The 21201-nt window shown below is 42.7% G+C and overlaps 1 protein-coding gene across 20 annotated transcripts in view; it reads left to right on the top strand.

Annotated features, from left to right (window-relative positions):
* The first annotated feature begins 805 nt into the window (after window positions 1-805).
* Window positions 806-21201, top strand: part of NAP1L1 (nucleosome assembly protein 1 like 1) — a 38924-nt gene continuing 18528 nt past the window's right edge. For 7 of the 20 annotated variants that reach the window (XR_011380167.1, XR_011380168.1, XM_070052644.1 and 4 more), the window contains exons 1-3: window positions 806-1311; window positions 16118-16154; window positions 20128-20213. Coding sequence is in view for 17 of the 20 variants with exons in the window: in XM_070052644.1 (XP_069908745.1) it covers window positions 16138-16154; window positions 20128-20213 (103 nt within the window). In the remaining 3 variants the exon portion in view is untranslated. Of the gene's footprint in view, window positions 1312-1934; window positions 2058-4223; window positions 4393-16117; window positions 16155-20127; window positions 20214-21201 lie in introns of those variants that run through there. The other 13 variants (XR_011380169.1, XM_070052651.1, XM_070052650.1 and 10 more) reach the window with 4 other exon arrangements.

Genomic DNA, 21201 nt, shown 5'->3' with positions numbered 1-21201 from the left:
TGGAAGTGAAGCAGCTGGGACTAGAACCTACATTGCAGATTGCAGCTCAGCTTGCTGTGCCACAGATCGGCCCAGAAATAACTTTTTATATGAACAATAACTACTTCCTCCTCCCCCCACCTCAAAATCCGAGTGGAGTGGCCCAGTTTTATGCTTGCAAATGTCTTTATGTCTGCTTCAACAACAGATGACTGGGTTCTCCTGTCTGCTCCTATCTTTCAGTCTGTTTCCCAGTCACATGTCTTGTAGCCTCTGGAAAACGCAAAGGCACACTTGTGGGAGAGTAAGAGCCCCAAAGGCAAACAATGTCTCAGTATTACAGTGCCAGTGGTTTCACTCTTCCCCTTGAAAGGCTCTGGGGACATTCAGCTCACACTTTGAGGATGACCATCCTAACAGTGAATTTTAGACAACCCAGCATCAATTGAAAAATTGCTGAGGTTTCACAAAGCCTGAGGATTTGCACAGGATTTGCTTTGTCAGAAAGACAAAAGCATTGAAAAGCATCCTGAGTACGCGTAAACATGCCTTTTTCACCAGTCAAAAGGACGAAAGCAGCAAAGAGGCACTGTTTGTCATGTAAAGGGACGGAGGCATAGTATATGGGGTCCCCTGAAGACAAATCTGCAGAAGATGCCGCCAAGGTGGGGGGGGGGGGTCACGAGGAAAGCACTGTTGTTCTCAGGCGGCGAGGGAAAATGGTTACCGGGGGCCTGGGAGTTGCAGGAATTGGGACAGGGATGTGGAAGCTAGAGATCTCGAGGTCCAGGGTGTGGCGAGTCCAGAACCGGGTGGCTCGGTCTCCATCCTCACTCACGACGCCGAGGGCGAGGCGCGCTGCGGAGGAGGCTCGTGGGTCAGCGCCCTTCCCAGTAACTGATGGGGTTGGGATTTCCCTTCCAGCGCAGCGGGGAGAAAAAGAGATGGCGGGGTGCGTGCGTAATCAAGGGAGGAAGACAGTAACTGGCGGGAACCGAAGAGCCCAACCGCGGCGCTGGTGCAGCGAGGGCAGGAAGAGATCACAGCGAGCTTACGGAGGTCGCCGGGGAAGAAGGACGGTTCTGTTACTTGGCAACCCGGCCTGGGCCCGCCTCTAGCCCGCGTTGCTAGGAGACGGCGAGGCCAGGGGGAGGGCGGCGGAGCGGGCCCTACGTGCTGACGCTAATTGTATATGAGCGCGAGCGGCGGGCTCTCGGGTCTTTTTTAGCGCCATCTGCTCGCGGCGCCGCCTCCCGCTCCTCCCGCCGCCGCTGCCGCCCTGAGTCACTGCCTGCGCAGCTCCGGTCGCCTGGCTCTCCCTACTAGCCGCCGGTAACGGATGGGGGCCTGGAAGGGCAGGGGGAATGAGGAGCCGGGCCGGGCGGCCTGCGCGGAGGGAAGGGACACAGGGACGTAGGGACGGGGAACCGCGGGCGGAGGCCGCTGGCTGCTTGGGGCCCCTCCGGGTCGCGCTGTGAGGCCGGAGCCGCTCGCGGAGTCTCGACCGCGTAACCTGAGAGGGACCCTGGGACCGGCCTGGGGGCGGCCGAGGGGACGCGGGGGTCGGCGCGGCCTGTGTGTGTGGGGGGGTGGTGAGGTTCCTCGAGCCCTACCGGCTTCTCCGCGCGGAGGGGGAAGAGAGGCCGCGGCGCGCCCGGGTGTCCCGAGGGCTCGCAGGCCACGCCGCGAGGGACGGGAGGCGCCCGGAATGCGGGTCGGGCCCGCGCGGCAGTGTCCGCGCCACCGCCTCGCCGCCCCTGCTTCCCCCTCACAACTACTGCCCGGCGGGAGGCCGCTGGGGGGGGGGGATGGAAAGAGCGGCGGAGGCTGCGAATTCCGACGGGAGGGAGGGGCTGCGCAGGGCCGAGTCCCCGAGGCGGGGAGGGGGCGGGGGCGGCCTCGAGGCTCCGGGGTTCTCCGCCCACTGGAGGCGGCGGCCGCGCTGGGAGGGGAAGCCCCCGCGGCTCCGCTCGACACGTGGTGATGGGCTGCGTGGCCGCCTCCTGGGCCCGGCGGGAGACCCTCGTCCTTGCCTAACCTTACTCAAGTTGTGGAGGGGTGGGATGTGCCAAGCCACAGTGAGTGAATAAGCTGGCCCGGGGCATCCCTCCCTCCCCTTGGTTTTTTTTTTTTTTTTTTTGCTCATAATCTTTTTATTGGTACGGGAGGAAAGTGTGAATGTTAGTCGGAGGCTGGTGGGGCAGGTCCCCACCGCTGGGTTTTCGAGTAAGTCCCGCTTATAAAGCGCTCACGTGAGCTGTTAGAACAAAAGATTGGTTTACGTATCCCAGGTACAGTTGGCGTTTAGATGAGTGTCTTGTGCAGGGCTTTCTTTAGGGAAGGTTGGTCCTCAGCGGTTCTGAGATGCAAAGAAAGGGCCTGTAATGTAGCAAACTGGCTCCTTGATTGAAGTTTCTCAAACAAGATGCTTGACGATCTGGTTTCTTTTTAAGATGGAGGGGTGTGGGGTGGAATGAGGTGTTAATGAGTGAGCCTAGTTGTACGCTGCCGCCTTGTCAGTGTGCCCCACTCCCTTAAACATCTTGGGATTGCAGTAGAGGGCGGTGGCACTGAGGTCCTTTCTCATAGAGCTAGGCTTTCGGAGTATTAGGAAAGATGCCCAGAGCCCCTCTGTGAGACTACCCCTGGTCTAATCAGTTCTGAACACAGCTATCCTTTATATTCTCAACTTAAACTGCTTACCCGGTTTCAGGAGAGCTGCAGGATTTTGTCATCTTTGAAAAAGAGATAGCATCAAAACATCTTTTGAAGCCAGTATTGAGTCCTATTTTCTTGTCAATTTAAATAATACATAGTACCTTTGATTGGACAAGGGAAAAGCTAGTGTATAGAATAAAGTGGAGAGAGGTTAAATGAGGTTTTCGGTGATTGTTAGGGACTCATGTGACTAAAGCATGTTTGAAGTTACCTAAATTCAAGTAATTGGCCTAAATCTAAACTATAGTTCTGAGAATATTGGTCCTTTGGAGGAAAGATGGAACTAATCAGTAGGTAGACTTGGATATCTGAGGTTATCAAACCTTGACTTAATAGATGCTCTTTTCAAGCCAACATTGTTTTTAAATTTCTATTTATTAAATTGACAGTTTCACCATACTAATTTGAAAATTTTGTGAATTTTATCTGTTGAATGGTACCTTCTTTTTATATTAGGCTCATTAATTGGCAAGCTAATAGTAAAATGGCACATAACTGCTTTTCCTTTCATGATGACCCCCCCCAAATCTTAATTGAATCAAAATGCTTTCACTTGTTTTTCTACTTGCCCATATGAGCTTCAGGCTTTTATTCTAAACTCCCTAAAATATATTCAGAACAACGTTTTTACAGGAGCAGGGGCTAAAAGAGGCAAGAGTTCTATTGGACTTCAAGGTCTGAAGATGTTGAAATAGAATGTTTTATTTTTTGCTTGGTTGGATATTTGAAGTATAGTGAAAGAATGAATCCTCATTCTAATGCGGAAATACTAATGATGGATTACTTCAGATCTTCAGTTGTAATCAAAACTGTAATTACTTTAGTTCTAAGTTTTAAGTATTTTAGCACCTGTTTGGCGATGTATCTGAATTGAGCAAAACAGGCAAATGATGGCTGCTGGGATATAAAATGTTGAATTATGATGAGTGCTCTGAATGGAAAAGAAAGGAAGGGGCAGAGTAATATTAAAGAACCTCCTTTACACGAAGGAACCTAGAAAAATTACTTAAGATACTCGATACTAAGTTCCCTTTCAAAATAGTTTCATCTGATTAAGTCCTTTTCTTTGTTGGGCAGTGTGGGGATTAGGTGTTTCACACTTAGCTTGTAAGTAGTGCAGTATGTTGGTAGCTGCTAGAGCACATTACTGAGCTCGACATAGAAAGTGGCCTTTATACTTCTGGTTACCAGCTCTGCCTTTTGTGCTGTGTGCATCTTAGTAAGGTTTTCCTGGTTTGAAGATTTTGTACATTTTTTTTGAGTAAGGGGGTATTCTGAAATAAATAGAGTACAGAAGAATATAACAGGTGTAAATCAAATGGCATTTACATGGTGGTTATTTACTATTGTAACTTTTCCACATGTATTACTAACTAATACTGTCAGAGGTTGGTAGTATTAGCATTTTAACAAGGAAAATGAGTTAATATTGTTAAAGAATTTACCCACAGTTACATAACTGAGCAGTAACTTAATAATGAGATGGTTTTGTACTGGCTTTTATTATTTTCCATTTTATTTGAAAGGCAGAGACATGGAGACAGAGATCTTCTATCCTGCTGGTTTACTCGCCACATGCCTGTGATAGCCAGGGGTAGGCCTGTTGAATCCAGGAGCTCCATCTGGATTTCCCACATGGGTGACAAGGACCCAAATACTGGAATCATCATCTAGGAACCTGAACTAGGCACTCTGGTATGAGATGTGGATATTCCAAGTGGAGTCTTAACTGCTGCACTGAACGCCTGCTCCATACTGGTTTTTAGAGGGTGATTCCTTGACTTAAACTTTTCTGCTATACCTCGGTATGGATTTCTGAAGCACTCTATCTTGGATTCCACTGTGCACCAGGAAAAAGCTACAAAGCTCTCAGGGTAGTGAGAACATGGAATTTGTTTATATGTAATGACTATTTTAAAAACTTCATGAAGGGGCTGGTGCCACAGCTCACTAGGTTAATCCTCCGCCTGCAGCGCCGGCATCCCATAATAGAGCGCCGGTTCTAGTCCCGGTTGTCCCTCTTCCAGTCCAGCTCTCTGCTGTGGCCTGGGAAGGCAGTGGAGGATGGCCCAGGTGCTTGGGCCCCTGCACCCCCATGGAAGATCAGGAAAAAGCACTTGGCTCCAGATCAATGCAACACCTGCTGTAGCGGCCATTTGGAGAGTGAACCAACAGAAAGATGACCTTTCTCTGACTGTCTATAACTACCTGTTAAAAAAAAAACTTCATGAAAAAGTGGAATAAATAGATTAAAATTTTTGTTTCGCCATGAACTTCATGAGGTACTCTCATATAGTTGGGCAATAATCTTATGTATATATGGTTATACATAAGTTATATGTATGCAGGGTCCGGCGCTGTGGAGCAGCAGGTTAACGCCCTGGCTTGAAGCGGCGGCATCCCATATAGGTGCCGGTTCGAGACCCGGCTGCTCCACTTGTGATCCAGCTCTCTGCTATGGCCTGGGAAAGCAGTAGAAGATGGCCCAAGTCCTTGGGCACCTGCACCCACTTGGGAGACCCGGAAGAAGCTCCTGGCTCCCCGCTTCAGATCGGCGCAGCTTTGGTCGTTGTAGCCAATTGGGGAGTGAACCATCGAATGGAAGTGTCAATCTGTCTGTCTGTCTGTCTGTCTCTCTCTCTCTCTCTCTCTCTCTCCTTTCTCTGTGTAACTCTGACTTTCAAATACATAAATAAATCTTTTTTTAAAAAGTTACGTATGTAATCCATATATACATAATTTGGGAAGTTATATATGGACAAGTAGTTAGGTTAATGCTGCGTGAATTTTTACCAAATAGCATACAAACCTGGGTAAATTTCTTTGCTATTGGATCAGGTGATATTCTAGGTGTTAAGATAGCTTGGATGTCTAATAGAAGTTCAGTTCTAAACTGACTGTAGATATCGCTGCAAATAAGTGTAAAGATTGTGTTGTTCCAATGATGAGGCTTTGTGGCATCCAAATTAGATACTGAATACCTGGACTACTGAAGGTGTTTTTAAAAACAATGTCTGAAATATAATTTGTTTAAAGAATGTTTGGAATGAGATGAGGTCTGAGGTAAAGGGGAGTCATTATTCTTAGATATAAATGATGCTCTGGAGGATGGCCCAAGTGCTTGGGCCCTGCACCCCATGGTAGACCAGGAGAAGCACCTGGCTCCTGCCTTCAGATCAGTATGGTGCACCGGCCACGGCAGCCATTGGAGGGTGAACCATCCGCAAAAGGAAGACCCTTCTTATTTATTTATTTATTTATTTATTTTTATTTATTTATTTTTTGACAGGCAGAGTGGACAGTGAGAGAGAGAGACAGAGAGAAAGGTCTTCCTTTGCCGTTGGTTCACCCTCCAATGGCCGCCGCGGCTGGCGCGTTGCGACCGGTGCACCGCGCTGATCCGATGGCAGGAGCCAGGAGCCAGGTGCTTTTCCTGGTCTCCCATGGGGTGCAGGGCCCAAGCACCTGGGCCATCCTCCACTGCACTCCCTGGCCACAGCAGAGAGCTGGCCTGGAAGAGGGGCAACCGGGACAGAATCCGGCACCCCAACCGGGACTAGAACCCGGTGTGCCGGCGCTGCTAGGCGGAGGATTAGCCTAGTGAGCCGCGGCGCCGGCCAAAAGGAAGACCCTTCTCTCTGTCTCTCTCACTGTCCACTCTGCCTGTCAAAAAAATAAAAAATTTTTAAAAATTACCATTTTTTTTAAAAATTGAAGTGATTGTCTTCTGTAAAGGAGTAGTTTAGCTGCTCCGTATTATCCATATAATCCATGTTATCAGGCTGATTTTTGAGATGGTGGACTGGGCATCAGTTTCAGAAGTCAGACTTGGGTTCTTGTTTCTTTGTTGCTGCCCAGGGTGCTTAATATTTTATCTGAATACAAGGAAAGCCTATAGTCTTCTATAATCATCCCTCCCAAAATAGACTACATTAATTTTAGCTTTCTTCCTTTTCATTGGAAATAAGGGGAATATTCAAAGTAAGGTTCACCAGAATAAGAAGGTAGCAGCTGTATGGATATCTACAGGAGCACAAAATGATTAGTTTTTGTGGTCTTCGTTTGATCCTTTCCATCTAAAAGGTTAAAATTTGCCTTCAGGCATGTTTAGGAACCAGTGTGTCTCTTTGGTATCTTAGATACCATAACACATTCGGTTGTAAGTTGAATCTTTTATTAAAAAGTCACCTTTTTATCTCTAGTAATGCTGTTCTTTTAGAGTATATTTTTTCTGACATTAGTGTAGTGACATACAATCCTAATCGAGGCAAGTTGGTTTTACTTTGAAACTCTGTACCCTTGTAGAGGTGTTCCTCATCAAGAAAATGTAGTTGTATTCTTAAAGGCCAGACTCAAAATCTTTAGTGGAGAACCTTTAGTTGATTTACATTTGATAGAGTTTAGGTTTAAATATGATCGTTTGGTGCTTTTTGTTTTTAGCCTGTTTTTCTCATAGGTTTACTTTAAAAGTATTTGTTTTTATTTTTCTTTATGTTGGAGTTAACATGTTCTATTTCTAATCTCGGAGGTCATCCTTCAGGACATTAGAATATTTTAATCCATTTCTTCCGCTGTCCACACTACTGACTTAAAAGTTAAGTTAGTTTTAATATACTACACAATGATATTTTTTACATTAATACCTTTGTGTATATGCAGATAACTTCTTTCCCCCTCATTCTTTTACCTTAGACTTTCTGTCTAGGATCACTTCTGTCTGGAGAATATGCTTATAGAATATTTTACTGAGAATGCTTGGAGATGTTTTTGCTTAAAAGTGTCTATTTCACCTTCATTCTTACATAAGACTGTTTTTGTTGGGTATAGTGTCTTCTTTTTTTTTTGAAGATTTATTTTATTTATTTGAAAGGCAGAGTTAGAGAGGAAGAAGTAGAAGGATAGAGAGATCTTCCATCTGCTGCTTCACTCCCCAGATGACTGCAACGGCCAGGGCTGGGCCAGGAGTCAGAAGCCAGGAATCAAACTTCTTCCAGATCTCCCACATGGGTAAAGGAGTCCAAGGACCCAGGCAATCCTCTGCTGCTTTCCCAGCGCATTAGAAGGGAGCTGAATTGCAAGTAGAGCAGCTGGGACTCAAACCAGCGCCCATATGGGATGCCAACATTACAGGCAGTGGCTTAACCCCTTATACCTCAGTGCCAGCCCCAAGTATAGTGTCTTAAGATACCTAGTTATTTTGAGAACTAACCTTGTCTTGATATGTTAATCCTTTTGTGCTTTTGAAGTTACTTTTTCTTTTCTTTTTTTTTCTTTTTGGACAGGCAGAGTTAGACAGTAAGAGACAGAGAGAAAGGTCTTCCTTTTGCCATTGGTTCACCCCCTAAGTGGCCGCTGCAGCCGGCGCGCTGCTGCGTTGATCAGGAGCCAGGTGCTTCTTCCTGGTCTCCCATGTGGGTGCAGGGCCTAAGGACCTGGGCCATCCTCCACTGCCCTCCCGGGCCACAGCAGAGAGCTGGACTGGAAGAGGAGTAACCGGGACAGAACCCGGCACCCCGACTGGGACTAGAACCCGGTGTGCCAGCGCCACAGGCAGAGGATTAGCTTAGCGAGCCACGGCGCCGGCCTAGAAGTTACTTTTTTCTCTGTGTACTTTTGGGGTGACTTCTTTTGTCTTTGGCATCATGCCTTTCTACTGATATATCTAGGCATAGTTTTCTTTTTTTAGTTATCCTGATTGGGGTTTGTAGGGCTACCTAAATTCTTAGCTATTAATTTCTCCAAATAATCTGCCTTACTCTTCTACTTCTGGAACTTGTATAAGGTCTTTGTTAGACTTTCTTGAATCCTACAGTGTTTTTTCTTTTTGGTGTTTTCTGTATTTTGCCTGTGCCATATTTTGGAAGGTTTTGTCTAAGCTTGCTTTCAATCAACTTGATATTCTCTCTCTCTCTCTCTCTCTCTTTTTATTTTTAAAGATTCATTTATTTGAAAGGCAGAGAGAGAGAGAAAGGTCTTCTGTCTGCTGATTCACTCCCCAGATGGCCACAAAGGCTGGAGCTGTGCTGATCTGAAGCCAGGAGCTTTTGGGTCTTCCATGCAGGTGCAGGGCCCAAGGACTTGGGCCATCTTCTATTGCTTTCCCAGGCCATAGCGGAGTGCTGGATCAGAAGTGCAGCAGCCGGGACTTACCTGGTGGTCATATGGGATGCCGGCACTGCAGGCAGCAGCTTTACCACCTATGCCACTGTGCTGGCCCCAACTTGATTCTCTCTTCAGCTGTGTCTAACTATTGTTAAGCCTGATAATAGTTATTTTTACATTTGGAGAAGTTCTACTTAATTCTTTTGCAGATTTTATGTATAACTATATATGTCACCTTAGTAGAAGACTTCCTCTTGCAGAAACTGCAAACCAGATGGTTATCTTTTGGTTTATGTCCATAGTTTATTTCTAGTCTAATTAAGCCTCTGTAAAAGAACTAGTTTCTGTTGTATTCATTTACATTGATCCTGTTGCCCTTGAAAAAAAGTATTTGTATGAATTATTTGAGATCTAGCTCACATATATTTAGGTATACAGCTACCAGGGCATAAGCTCATAGGTGGGGTTCAAGGACAACACAGATGAGGAGAGTTTGTTATTTGTTCTGGAGTACTGATTTACTATTTCTGAGGATGTAACACTTCGGGATTCCTGCTTAATTTGGGAGATAGGATTTTGATTTCACCACAAGATGGCTAAAACCAAGTGTACATTTGCTGCTAAAGTCTGACAGTTCCCCTCAGGGCAAAAGTGACTTCCTGTTTTTTTGGTTTGAGACTAGTAATTTCTTACTATTCCTATTAGCTTTTCAGTCCTTTTAAGATCTTGACGGATTTTATTTATTTTTAATTGCTTTTCATTTGTAGAGTTAATCTGTATAATCCTGCTGTGACTATCATCAGGAGTGGATTTTTCATAGATTTTTTTTTTAAAGATTTATTTATTTGAAAGGCAGAGTTACATAGAAAGAGGGGAGGGAGGGGCCACAAGAGATCTTCATCCGTTGGTTCACAGCCCAAATGGCTACAATGGTGGAGCTGGGCCGATCTGAAACCTGGTGCCCCAGGATCTTCTTCTGGATCTCCCCTGTGGGTGCAGGGCCCCAAGCACTTGGACTATCTTCTGCTGTTTTTCCAGGCACATTAGCAGGGAGCAGGATTCAAAGTGGAGCAGCCAGGACTCGAACTGGTGCCCATATATATAGGATGCTGGTGTTGGAGGTGGTGGCTTTACCTCTATACCACAGCACAATGCAGATGCTAACCTAAACCTGTGTTTCATTGTAATTTGATGTCTTAGAAGCTGGGTACTTGTTTAAAATGCTGATTTTTGGCCCTGTTCTCTAGGACCTGGTGGTTCATGATCTGGACTTAAAGCCCAAGGGATCTTTGCTTTTTTTAAATTTGTTTTTAATTTTAGATTTACAAACAATTCTGAGTTTCCACCACCCCTTACCCAGTTTCTCTTGTCGTTGTTGACATCTTAAATTGCCATTGTTCATTTGTCAGAACTAATGAAGAATCTGTTGTTAACCTTTATTCCAGGGTTGGTCATTGGGTACAGCTGGTTAAGACACCATTTCCCAAGACCAGTATCCAAGTGCTTGGATTTGAGTTCTGTCTCCACTTCTGTTAATTCTTGTACCCTGAGAAGGCAGCAGGTGATGATGGATCAGGTGGTTGGGTCCCTGACATCATGGGGGAAATCTAGATTGCATTTTGGGCTCTGACTTGGGCTTTGCTCAGTGCCAGCTGTTGCAGGTGTTTGGGGATTAGCAGATGGACAGTCCCTCTCTGTTTTTGTTGCCCTGCCTTTGTAGTAAGTTAAAGATGAAGAATAATCAGGGCCGGCGCCGTGGCTCACTTGGTTAATCCTCCGCCTGTGGCGCTGGCATCCCATATGGGCGCTGGGTCTAGTCCCAGCTGCTGCTCTTCCAGTCCAGCTCTCTGCTGTGGCTCTGGAGGGCAGTGGAGGATGGCCCAGGTGCTTTGGGCCCCTGCACCTGCATGGGAGACCAGGAGGAAGCACCTGGCTCCGATCCGTGCAGCGCCGGCCGTGGCAGCCATTTGGGGACTGAACCAACAGAAGGAAGACCTTTCTCTCTGTCTCTCTCACTGTCTGTAACTACCTGTCAAAGAAATAAACTTTTTTTTTTTTTTTTTTTTTTTTGACAGGCAGAGTGGACAGTGAGAGAGACAGAAAGGTCTTCCTTTGCCGTTGGTTCACCCTCCAATGTCCGCCGTGGCCGGTGCACTGCACTGATCCGATGGCAGGAGCCAGATACTTATCCTGGTCTCCCATGGGGTGCAGGGCCCAAGCACTTGGGCCATCTTCCACTGCACTCCCTGGCCACAGCAGAGAGCTGGCCTGGAAGAGGGGCAGCCGGGACAGAATCCGGCACCCCGACCAGGACTAGAACCCAGTGTGCCGGCGCTGCAAGGTGGAGGATTAGCCTAGTGAGCCGCGGCGCCGACCGTAATAAAATCTTAAAAAAAAAAAAAAGAAAAATAATCATCATCTCAGCTAATTATCCTATAGAATCACTTGCCTTTGTATTAGGATAATTCAAAATAGGCCAAATGAAAACAGAGCTTACATTTATTGAGTGCTTACTGAATGTCAACCACTGGTCAGGTGCTTTACATAAAATTTGTTCCTTGGGTCTTTTTTTTTTTTTTTTTTTTTTTGACAGGCAGAGTGGATAGTGAGAGAGACAGAGAGAAAGGTCTTCCTTTTGCTGATGGTTCACCCTCCAATGGCCGCCGCAGCCGGCGTGCTGCGACCGGCACACCGCACTGATCCGAAGGCAGGAGCCAGGTGCTTTTCCTGGTCTCCCATGGGGTGCAGGGCCCAAGCACTTGGGCCATCCTCCACTGCCTTCCTGGGCCACAGCAGAGAGCTAGCCTGGAACACGGGCAACCGGGAAAGAATCCGTCGCCCCGACCGGGACTAGAACCCCGTGTGCCGGCGCCGCTAGGTGGAGGATTAGCCTATTGAGCTGCAGCGCCAGCCGTTCCTTGGGTCTTAAGTGCAAGCTAGTGAGGGGGAAAGTTTTTGGAAAGTATGTACAACCAAGAAATCTAATTTAACTTAGGTAGCAGGTTTGAGTCAGCATCCTGCTTTGTGTTGGATCCTCTTTAATAAAGAAAAAATTTGCATTCTAAAAGTTTTAACTACAAATAATGCTGCAAAATGGACACTGAAAGTAGCAGTGTAACCTTTTGTCTATGAACTTGTTAAAATGTTAGAAAAGTTGAATATAAAAATTTTGGGATTTCTTTTTCCTTAGTATTTTGACAATTGATGTTGTTTATGAGATACCATTTGCTTAACCCAGCAAATTTCAAAATGTTGTTAAGTAAGTTTCTGCATGTTAGAAAACCAAATAATGCAGAGTGAAAAGTAGTTCCCATTTTCCCCATCTCTTCCTTCTTACAGGTGACTTTTAGGTTTTTGATCTGGCTTCATGTTATTTTTCCTTTTAACTTAATTTGAGAGACACAGCTCCTGTTTGGTTCACTTCCTAATACTCACCCTGGGGCAATAGCAGGGAGCCCATAACTTAATTCAAGACCCCCACAAGGGTGGTAGAAATCCAACTACTTTGACCATCATTTGCTGTCTCTAAAAGGAAACTTGGGAGTGGAGCTAGAACTCAAACCTAGGTACTAAAATAAGGGATGTGGGCATCAGTTTTGTAACTGTCAGACCAAATGCACACTCCAGGGAGGTTTGCTTTATAAAGTGTGTTCGTGCATTTTTTTCATATATCCAAATGAGACCTGTCATATAACCTATATGTTGCTTTAATGCTATTTATTTATTTATTTATTTATTTGACAGGCAGAGTTAGTAAGAGAGAGAGAAAGACAGAAAGGTCTTCCTTTACCGTTGGTTCACCCTCCAATGGCTGCTGCGGCTGGCACACCGCGACATCCGAAACCGGAGCCAGGTGCCTCTCCTGGTCTACCACGTGGGTTTAGGGCCCAAGCACTTGGGCCATCCTCCACTGCACACCCAGGCCACATCAGAGAGCTGGACTGGAACAGGGGCAACCAGGACAGAATCTGGTGCCCCCACCGGGATTAGAACCCAGGGTGCCAGCGCTGCAGGTGGAAGATTAGCCTAGTGAGCCGTGGTGCCGGCCAACTTTAATGCTTTTTATATATCAGCTCAGATCTGCATTTTTTATTGTAAAACATTTTGTTGTATGCATGTTCAGTGCTAATTCTAAGTTTATAACATAACAGTGAAGTGATTGGTAAATGCAGAGAAAATGTGATGAATCTTATGATCTGGTCAGTAGGGAGAGAAATCTTAGATACTAATTTGTAGTTGCAAAGATGAGACATTTTGTGAAGGAAGGTAGTAGTGCTTTGAGGCCAGCGTTCTGGCACACTGGGTGAAGCCTAACTGCCACCTGTAGTGCTGGAATCCTCTATGGGTACTGATTTGAGTCCCAGCTGCTCCACTTCTGAAAAAGCTCCCTGCTGATGAACTTGGGACAAAAAGCAAAAGATGGCCCAAATACTTGGGCCCTTGCACCTGCTTGGGAGATCCAGATCAAACTCCTGGCTTCAGCCTGGCCCAGCTGCAGCTGTTGGGTGGCCATTTGGGGAGTGAACCAGCATTTGGAATCTCTTGAGAAAAAATAATAGTACTTCATAGGAGAACATAAAATCAGTCTTACTAAACCATAATGTGCAAATTGAAAAAAATGTACCTGAAGAAGTAAAACTTTGAGGAGAGAGCCATATAATGTGCAGGGATGTGTTCACCAGAATTTTGTAGGTATCTTGTAGGTGAACAGAGAAATGCAAAGGCCTTAGATTCTTCATAATTTTTTTAATGATATATACTCATAAGTAATTAAGTTTGGAGGGAGATCTGAAATCTTTTGATATCCTTGTGCCCAAATTACTCTCAAAGGCAATGATGTACAGGAACACCACCCAAGTTTCAGAATGCATTTTCACCACTCTTTTTTCCCTGTATTAAAAGAAAATGCTTTGGTAGACAGTTTTGAACTTAATTAGTAAGATTCAGTTTTTTCTTACTTTTGAATTAGTATTCATAATTGTTAACCATTTTGTAAATTGCGTAATTACCCAGTATCACTTAGAGAAATTTATTGGCTCTATTAGGAATTACTTAAAGCAAGTAGAAAATATTTTATAGATATATTAGGAAGAAATAGTTCCTTTATACCCCTAAATATTAACCACTTGAGAAATCAGTATCTTTTCTACTGAATCTTTGTTAACTTATAAGCATATGTAATAATCACACATTGGTATGAGAATAATAATAATAATCTTGTAAAATTTTTGTTGTGTGAAAATACTGTTTTTCTAATTACTGTTTTGCTTTTAAGATTTATTTATTTGAAAGGCAGAGTTCCAGAGAGAGAATCTTCCATTTGTGGGTTTACTCCCCAGATGGCCACAGTGGCCAGGGCTAGACTAGACAGAAGCCAGGAGCTTCTTTTGTGTCTTGGACCTCCCGTGCACTTGGGCCATCCTTAGCTGCTTTCCCAGGCATATTAGCAGTAAAGAGCTGGATCAGAAGTGGAACATCCAGGACTCAAACCTGTGCCCATATGGGGTGCTTTACCTGCTAGGCCACAATGCTCTTCCTAAGATTTTAATTTTTAGTTTGGGATTCTATTTATACACTGCAGTCAGATATTTTTAAGTAGTCTTGGATTATCTAAGTCATTTAACCATTTTCTGCCTGAATACACATGTTTTACTTTATTTTACTTAATCTGAATGAGATCTTCCATTCACTGGTTCACCTCTCAAATGACCATGACAGCTGGGAATGGGCCAAGATAAAGCCAGAAGCCAGAAACTCAAGCTTGGGCCACTGTCTGCTGGCTTCAGGCATGATAACGAGGAGCTGGATCAGAGTGCTCTGATTGATAGATACGGGATGCCAAAGATAGGCTATGGTCTAACCTGAGCCACCATGCCAGCCCTAGGTTTTGCTTTTTTTGTGTGTAGGAAGGAGCTTGGGGATGCTGTGATCAATCCAAACAATAAATCTGTTCAGGTCTGGTAATCAGGAGCTGACAATGTGTGTGTCAGCATACTTTGGGGAGGCTGGCAGATGGTTGGTTTTTAGTGATGTGACATGAGGTACATTTGAAGACTCAGGATTTATCTGGCATAGATTTAGATCCAGAATTGTATATAAATGTCATCAAGTAGTTATAAAGAGTTGGCATTTGATCCAGTAGTTACTAAATTTTTTTAAAGATTTCCATAAATAGATAATGGATTTTTTTTTAACATGAGTTTGAAAATTAATACTTTTGAAAATATAGTGGATTTATTCTGAATGCTGACTGGCTTAAAAATTTAAATAAAAATTGCCATTCTTTTTTTTTTTTTTTTAAGATTTATTTAATTATTTGAAAGAGTTACACAGAGAGGTGGAGAGGCAGAGAGAGAGGTCTTCCATCTACTCCCCATTTGGCAGCAACAGCCCAGAGCTACGCTGATCCAAAGCCAAGAGCCAGGAACATCTTCCAGGTCTTCCCAGGTGAGTGCAGGAGCCTAAGGACCTGGGCCATCCTCTACTGTCTTCCTAGACCATAGCAGAGAGCTGGATAGGAAGTGGAGCAGCCGGGACTCAAACTGACGCCCATATGGGATGCCAGCACTGCAGGCGGCACCTTTACCTGCTATGCCACAGCTTTACCCAACCATTATTTAAAAGAACGTAAATAAATACTCTTGTCCTTTTCTATGATTTCTGGCAAATACCAGATATTTACCGTCTGTGCCATTGTAACAGTCCATATATATTATTTTCTAAAAGCCTATTGGTAGCTTGCTTGTTTTAAGAACAATTGTCTGGGGCTGGCACAGCAGGTTAACACTCTGGCCTGAAGTGCCAGCATATGGGCGCTGGTTTGAGACCCGGCTGCTCCGCTTCCGATCCAGTTCTCTGCTTGGCTTGGGAAAGCAGTACAAGATGGTCCAGGTCCGTGGACCCCTGTACCCACGTGGGAGACCCGGAAGAATTTCCTGACTCCTGGCTTCGGATTGGCGCAGCTCCGGCCGTTGCGGCCAGTTGGGGAGTGAGCCAGCGGATGGAAGACTTCTTTCTCTGTCTCTGCCTCTCCTCTCTCTGTGTAACTCTAACTTTCAAATAAATAAATAAATCTTTAAATAAAAACTATTGTCTGAAAACTTATTTTTGGCGACTATTAAGAAAATATGCTCTTTGTATGTTCCCTGATTTTTATTTTTTAACACTGATGCTATTTTAAAGGAAATATGTACTTATTCCTGTAATAGTTTTCAATATTGTATTGATTTAAGGGGCTTGACCTTTGGCTTCAAATGTTTTTATTGGTTTCAAGTAAATTGTATGTATTTTTTTTTAACACTGATGTTTCTCTCCATAGATATTTGGAGTTCTTACAACATGGCAGACATTGACAAGTAAGTGGCAGATAGTTGGCTCTTCTTCAGACATTTGTACTGTGACAAATTTAATGTATTGTTAAAATATATGATAATGACTAATGTCAGGTTCTATTTATGAAAGATACAATGTAGTCAAGAAACTACAATATAATCACTGTCACATAGTAAATTAAGCATTTGTCAGTGTTTATTCTTAGGAAAGTGCTGAGCATAATGGATCATTAATGTGCAAAATTCATTTTTACCATCTGTATCCCAAAGAGCTCATTACTTACATTATAATATATCCACATACAAGATGTGTATAAATGATTGTGTAACATTTAATCAATATGACACATGTGCAAGTTAAAATATGGTGTTATTGGAGTCCCTGTGTGCTTTTTCTCAATTACATTGTTCACCTTTCTTCAGAGATGTGAGAACTATCCTGGCTTTTGTCTATTTCATTTTAGAGTTTTACTACCTATAATTTCTTAACCAATGTTTAATTTTGAAGATCTTAATAGCAATCATAAACTTAGCTGTATAAAATACGTAACACTGCTAGTTGAAGGCTCCAAGATAGGACAGTAAAAGCAAAAGAGACTATCTGGGTCAGACATCAACTTTCTTGAGGCTTCACAGGGATCTATTTTGGGGAATTCATTGGGCAGGGTCTTGGGAAGGATTTAATCAAGTTGGCGTGTGATAGTGTTCTATGTGGATGGATGTCTTGTAGAAATATCAAGGAGATGAGTTTGAGCTGCATAATACTTTATGCCTGCCAACTCAGAGACTCAAGAGTAGATGAAAACAGAACACTTGGGGATCGGGGGAGCGGATAAGATTATTCCTGACTCTTGTAGGCATCAGGGAATGGAGGTGGGAGGTCAGAAAACGTTAGCACAGGTCAGCACATAGATAAATGTTTAAAAATTTAGGCTAGTCTTTTCATTCCAGGTCATTACCTTCTGAGTTGTGTTGCTCTAATCTGGATAACTTAACTTTAGTTACAAGATTCATTGTGATCTATTTTACTGTCTTCCTGAGGTTTCTTCTCTTTGGTGTGCTGTTGGCTATATCCGTGGTGTTTTCTCTTTTCAAGAGTACAAAGGAAGTGAATTATTTTGAAATGTTGTATGACTGAAAGTGAGTATTCTACCCTTAGTTTGGGTGTAGAATTCTAAAGGGAATCATTTTTCTTTAGAATTTTGAAGACGTTGCTCTATTGGTGCTATGTTGAAGTTCAGAGTCATAATTCTTGATCGTTTTTATTTGATGATTTATATGTATATGTCTTTCTGAAAGCTACTCTGGCTTTGAGGGTGTGAAAATTTTTTCATCTACTTGTTGGCGGGGAGAGGGATAAAAGAGAATCTTCCATTCACTGATTGACTCCCTAAATAACCACCACAGCCACTGCTAGGCCAGGCCGGAGCCAGGAGCTGGAAACTCCTTTGTGGTCTCCTATGTGAACAAGCACTTGAACCATCATCCACTGCCTCCCAGGATGCTTCAGCAGGAATCTAAATTGGAAGCAGAGGAGGCAGGACTAAAACTCCTCTCCCCGTCCCCCATATGGGATATGGATGTCCCAAGTGACAAGCTTAATCTGCTGCACATTTGCCTCATCTAGGGAAAATCTGTGACTTATTTTGTTCATTGCCTTATTTCTGTTTTCTCTTTCTGAAGCTTTTACTAGATGTCATATATTGAATTGATCTTCTCATTATCTTTTGTCCTATTTTCCATCTTTGTCTCTTTGCTGTTCATTTCTGGGCAGATCTGAAGAAACTTTTTTACTCTTCTGTTACTGTTTTTAAATCTTTAGATTTCAAGTGTTCACTTTGTTCTGTTTTGTTCTTGTTTCATTGATTTGTTTATTCTGTGGATGTTCCTTCCCTCTCTATATTCTATTTGCTCTTAAATTTTCTTTCTCCCCTTTGTGTTAGTTTGATTTCTGAGATTTTTCCTCAAATATGAAGTGATACTTGGTTGCCTGCTAATTAAGGTTGGTTGGGTTGGGTGTTGGAGCAGTTGAGGTCCCCTCTCCCCCCAAGTTGGTTAGAAGGGGGCTGGTCAATTTGGGATTTTAGTGTTGGGTCAGCATAGTGGGCATTTGTCATGGGAACCCCTGATGTCAGTGGTTTCTTTCTTTTTTTTTTTTTTTTTCTCCTGAGCTGGTCAGATTTCCAAGTGAACAATGTCTGGGTAAAGATCAAGCTTCAGTGTTGTGGGTAAAGGTGCCTAGGGGAGGGATCCCTACATGCAGCATTTTTTTCTGTATAAATTTTCTTAATTAGTTGAGAATTTTTACCTAACCATGTCTGGGTAAGTGGAACTGGTGCTGTGGATTCTTGCCATTTTGAAAACTGTGTTTGTAATGGTCCCCAGCTTTTGCACTGCCAAGTTAGATTTCAGTTCTGTCACTGAAGATGATTTTAGCTTGCCCTGTTGACTCAATTTGAAGTTTTTGTTCTTACCTCCTTGTATCTTTAGTGTTTTGTGGTGTTTTTTTTTTTTTAACCTATCATAGTTTTAGTTGAGATTTTTGGAAAGGTTATAATTAGATGACGTGTACAGTCTGCAAGCGTAATTTTGGAACCCTCATTTTGTTTTAAACTTTTTAAAAAAGAATAAATTGTTTATAACAGGTTGATTTCCTCCTTCCGTATTTAATTTTAGATGCCTGTTAGCCTTTGGAGGATGGATTTAAGAGTCAGCAAACTTTCTCTTAAGGGCTTGATAGTAAATATCTTTGGCTCTTTAGTCTATAGGATCTCTTATAACCCCATTCAACTCTGCTGGTGTAATGTAAAAGCTGCCATAGATAGATAAACTGCGTTCCAATAAATTTTTGTATACAAAAAAATGAAATGGACCAGAATTGGTCACATTGACATTGTTTGTGGACACCTGTTTTAAAGTCTTGTGATGTCTCCATTTGATAGATGATTGAAGAAACTGGAAGAAGAGCTGCTCCATCTTATTTTTAGTCAGTGGCCTTATCACTGAGTGTACACACTTTAATTTGTACCAAATCAAAGATTCCTTTTGCCCATACAGAAATTCGTTAACTTGTCACTTTATGAAAAATAATTTAGACAAAAATGCAGTTAAATCTCTAGCACAAATGTTGAAATATAAAATCACAAGGAATTGTATGAAGACCCTTTATAAATAAGTATCCTTAGTGCCCCCCCCCTTATAATGTTAGATGTAATCTCATGTTCAAAAAATAAATTTTGACTTATTAAGATGAAATAGAAAAGATGCCATCCTAGTACTTTTACAACATCTTCCTGGCTTTGCTCTAAGTAAGAGGTTGGCCCAGAGGTCTTCTTAACTATTCTTCCCCATCTCCACTGTGAAGTAAAAAGAAGAAAGTCTAGAAAATGAGTACAAGTTGTTTCAAAGCCATGAGGGATTTAGGATCCACTCTATGATCCTTAACTGGTGACTTCTGTTTTCTTGAATGCCCTGAAGATTCATATTCTAGATGAGAAGAAGCAAGGGGGCAAGACCCTAAAGGCTTCCCCACTCTTTAACATTCTTACAGGATGCCTCCTTAACATTCTGTACTACTGCTTTTTAAACGTTTTACTGCCAAAATTTATTCATAGCCACAAAAGGCAGGCTAGGAAGTAAAGACTTCAGCTTGATGTGTTGCCATTCTGTGTAAAATGAGGATGGTTTTACTAAGAAGGAAGAGTGGAATCAATGGGTATTAGGTGGAGAGCACATACTTCTGGTCATCACATTCTCCAAAAGCCTACCAAACCACATTTTTAAAGCTTGGAGTGTAAACTTTATATTTCATCAGATTCTTTTAAGTGAAAGTGTAACTACTTCAATTTTGTACTTGTTTACATATGAAGTTAGACCTTTTGAATTTCCTGTCTATCTTTGAAATAAGCTTATTGATTTAGAAAATGAATTTAAGTTTTCTATAATTTTTTCTATAATGGGTACATTTGAACCATGGTGTGATACTATGATATTGTAGCAAAGAACAGTCTGAACTTGATCAAGATTTGGATGATGTTGAAGAAGTAGAAGAAGAAGAAACTGGTGAAGAAACAAAAATCAAAGGTATTATTTTAAATTACTTCAGGTGCCAGTGGTTGGCACATGTCTTCTAGAGGATAGTAATAAGTACCATTCCCCTTCTGGGGGGGCCTTTGTTGTCCACATGTCCTCCAGTTCAGTAAGAGTTTGTGTATTGGGGGAGGGTATAGTGTAAGGAAGGACGTTTGTGGATATAGTGACTCATCAGACATCACTGTTTACAACTTCTTCTGCTGGAATGACATGGTATAACTGCCGTTAGTTTCATCTAAATTTAGAAATTTTAATAGGTAGTCATGGCTGTGATTTTTAGTGGTGCTTCTAAACAGCATTTTCCATGTTTAATATATAGAAAATATATAGCATCTAAAAATAGATTCTTCTAATCAAAAAATGTATTAAGTATAGGCAAAAATCATTCAGAATTTATCTTAGATAATTTTTTAAAGAGTAGTGGCCAAGAATTATATTGTTTTTGTTATGCCCTGTAGATCTGGGCCAAGAATGTTAAGTTCCAGGTGACCTGAGACTTTTCATTTTGGAGCTACATGGAGGTTAATTGTGAAAAGACTCTGAACTTAAAGCTTTCATCTTGTAGCATTTTCTTACCAGATACAGGACTGTATCTTCAGTGTCCAATATTGATGTTTCTAAATGCATGTTGACTGTCACAGTTGAATATCATCCATTAATTGAATTAGTATCAGAAGTAAGTTGACCTCCAAGAACCAAATTGGGAAGAGTAATAGCAGTTTTGTGTATTATCTAAATTGATGAAGAGAAGATAGCATTTGTTTTGCATAAATCTGGCTCTTATTTGGATTGAATATGATTTTTAGAAGCCATTAGCAAGCAAGTTTTGTTTGGCTTCAGTCATAACCTTTATCTCAACCATTAGCTTTATTCATATATACACAGGTACACTACACAATCATCAAACATAAACATTCATTCAGATCACTCATTCCGTCTTGCTCCCAGGCTTAAAATTGTCACTGTCTTTGCAATTTTC

This window comes from Oryctolagus cuniculus, chromosome 11, assembly GCF_964237555.1.
Source record: "Oryctolagus cuniculus chromosome 11, mOryCun1.1, whole genome shotgun sequence".
Taxonomy (NCBI): Eukaryota; Metazoa; Chordata; class Mammalia; order Lagomorpha; family Leporidae; genus Oryctolagus; species Oryctolagus cuniculus.
This window is presented reverse-complemented; position numbering and strand designations above follow the sequence as displayed.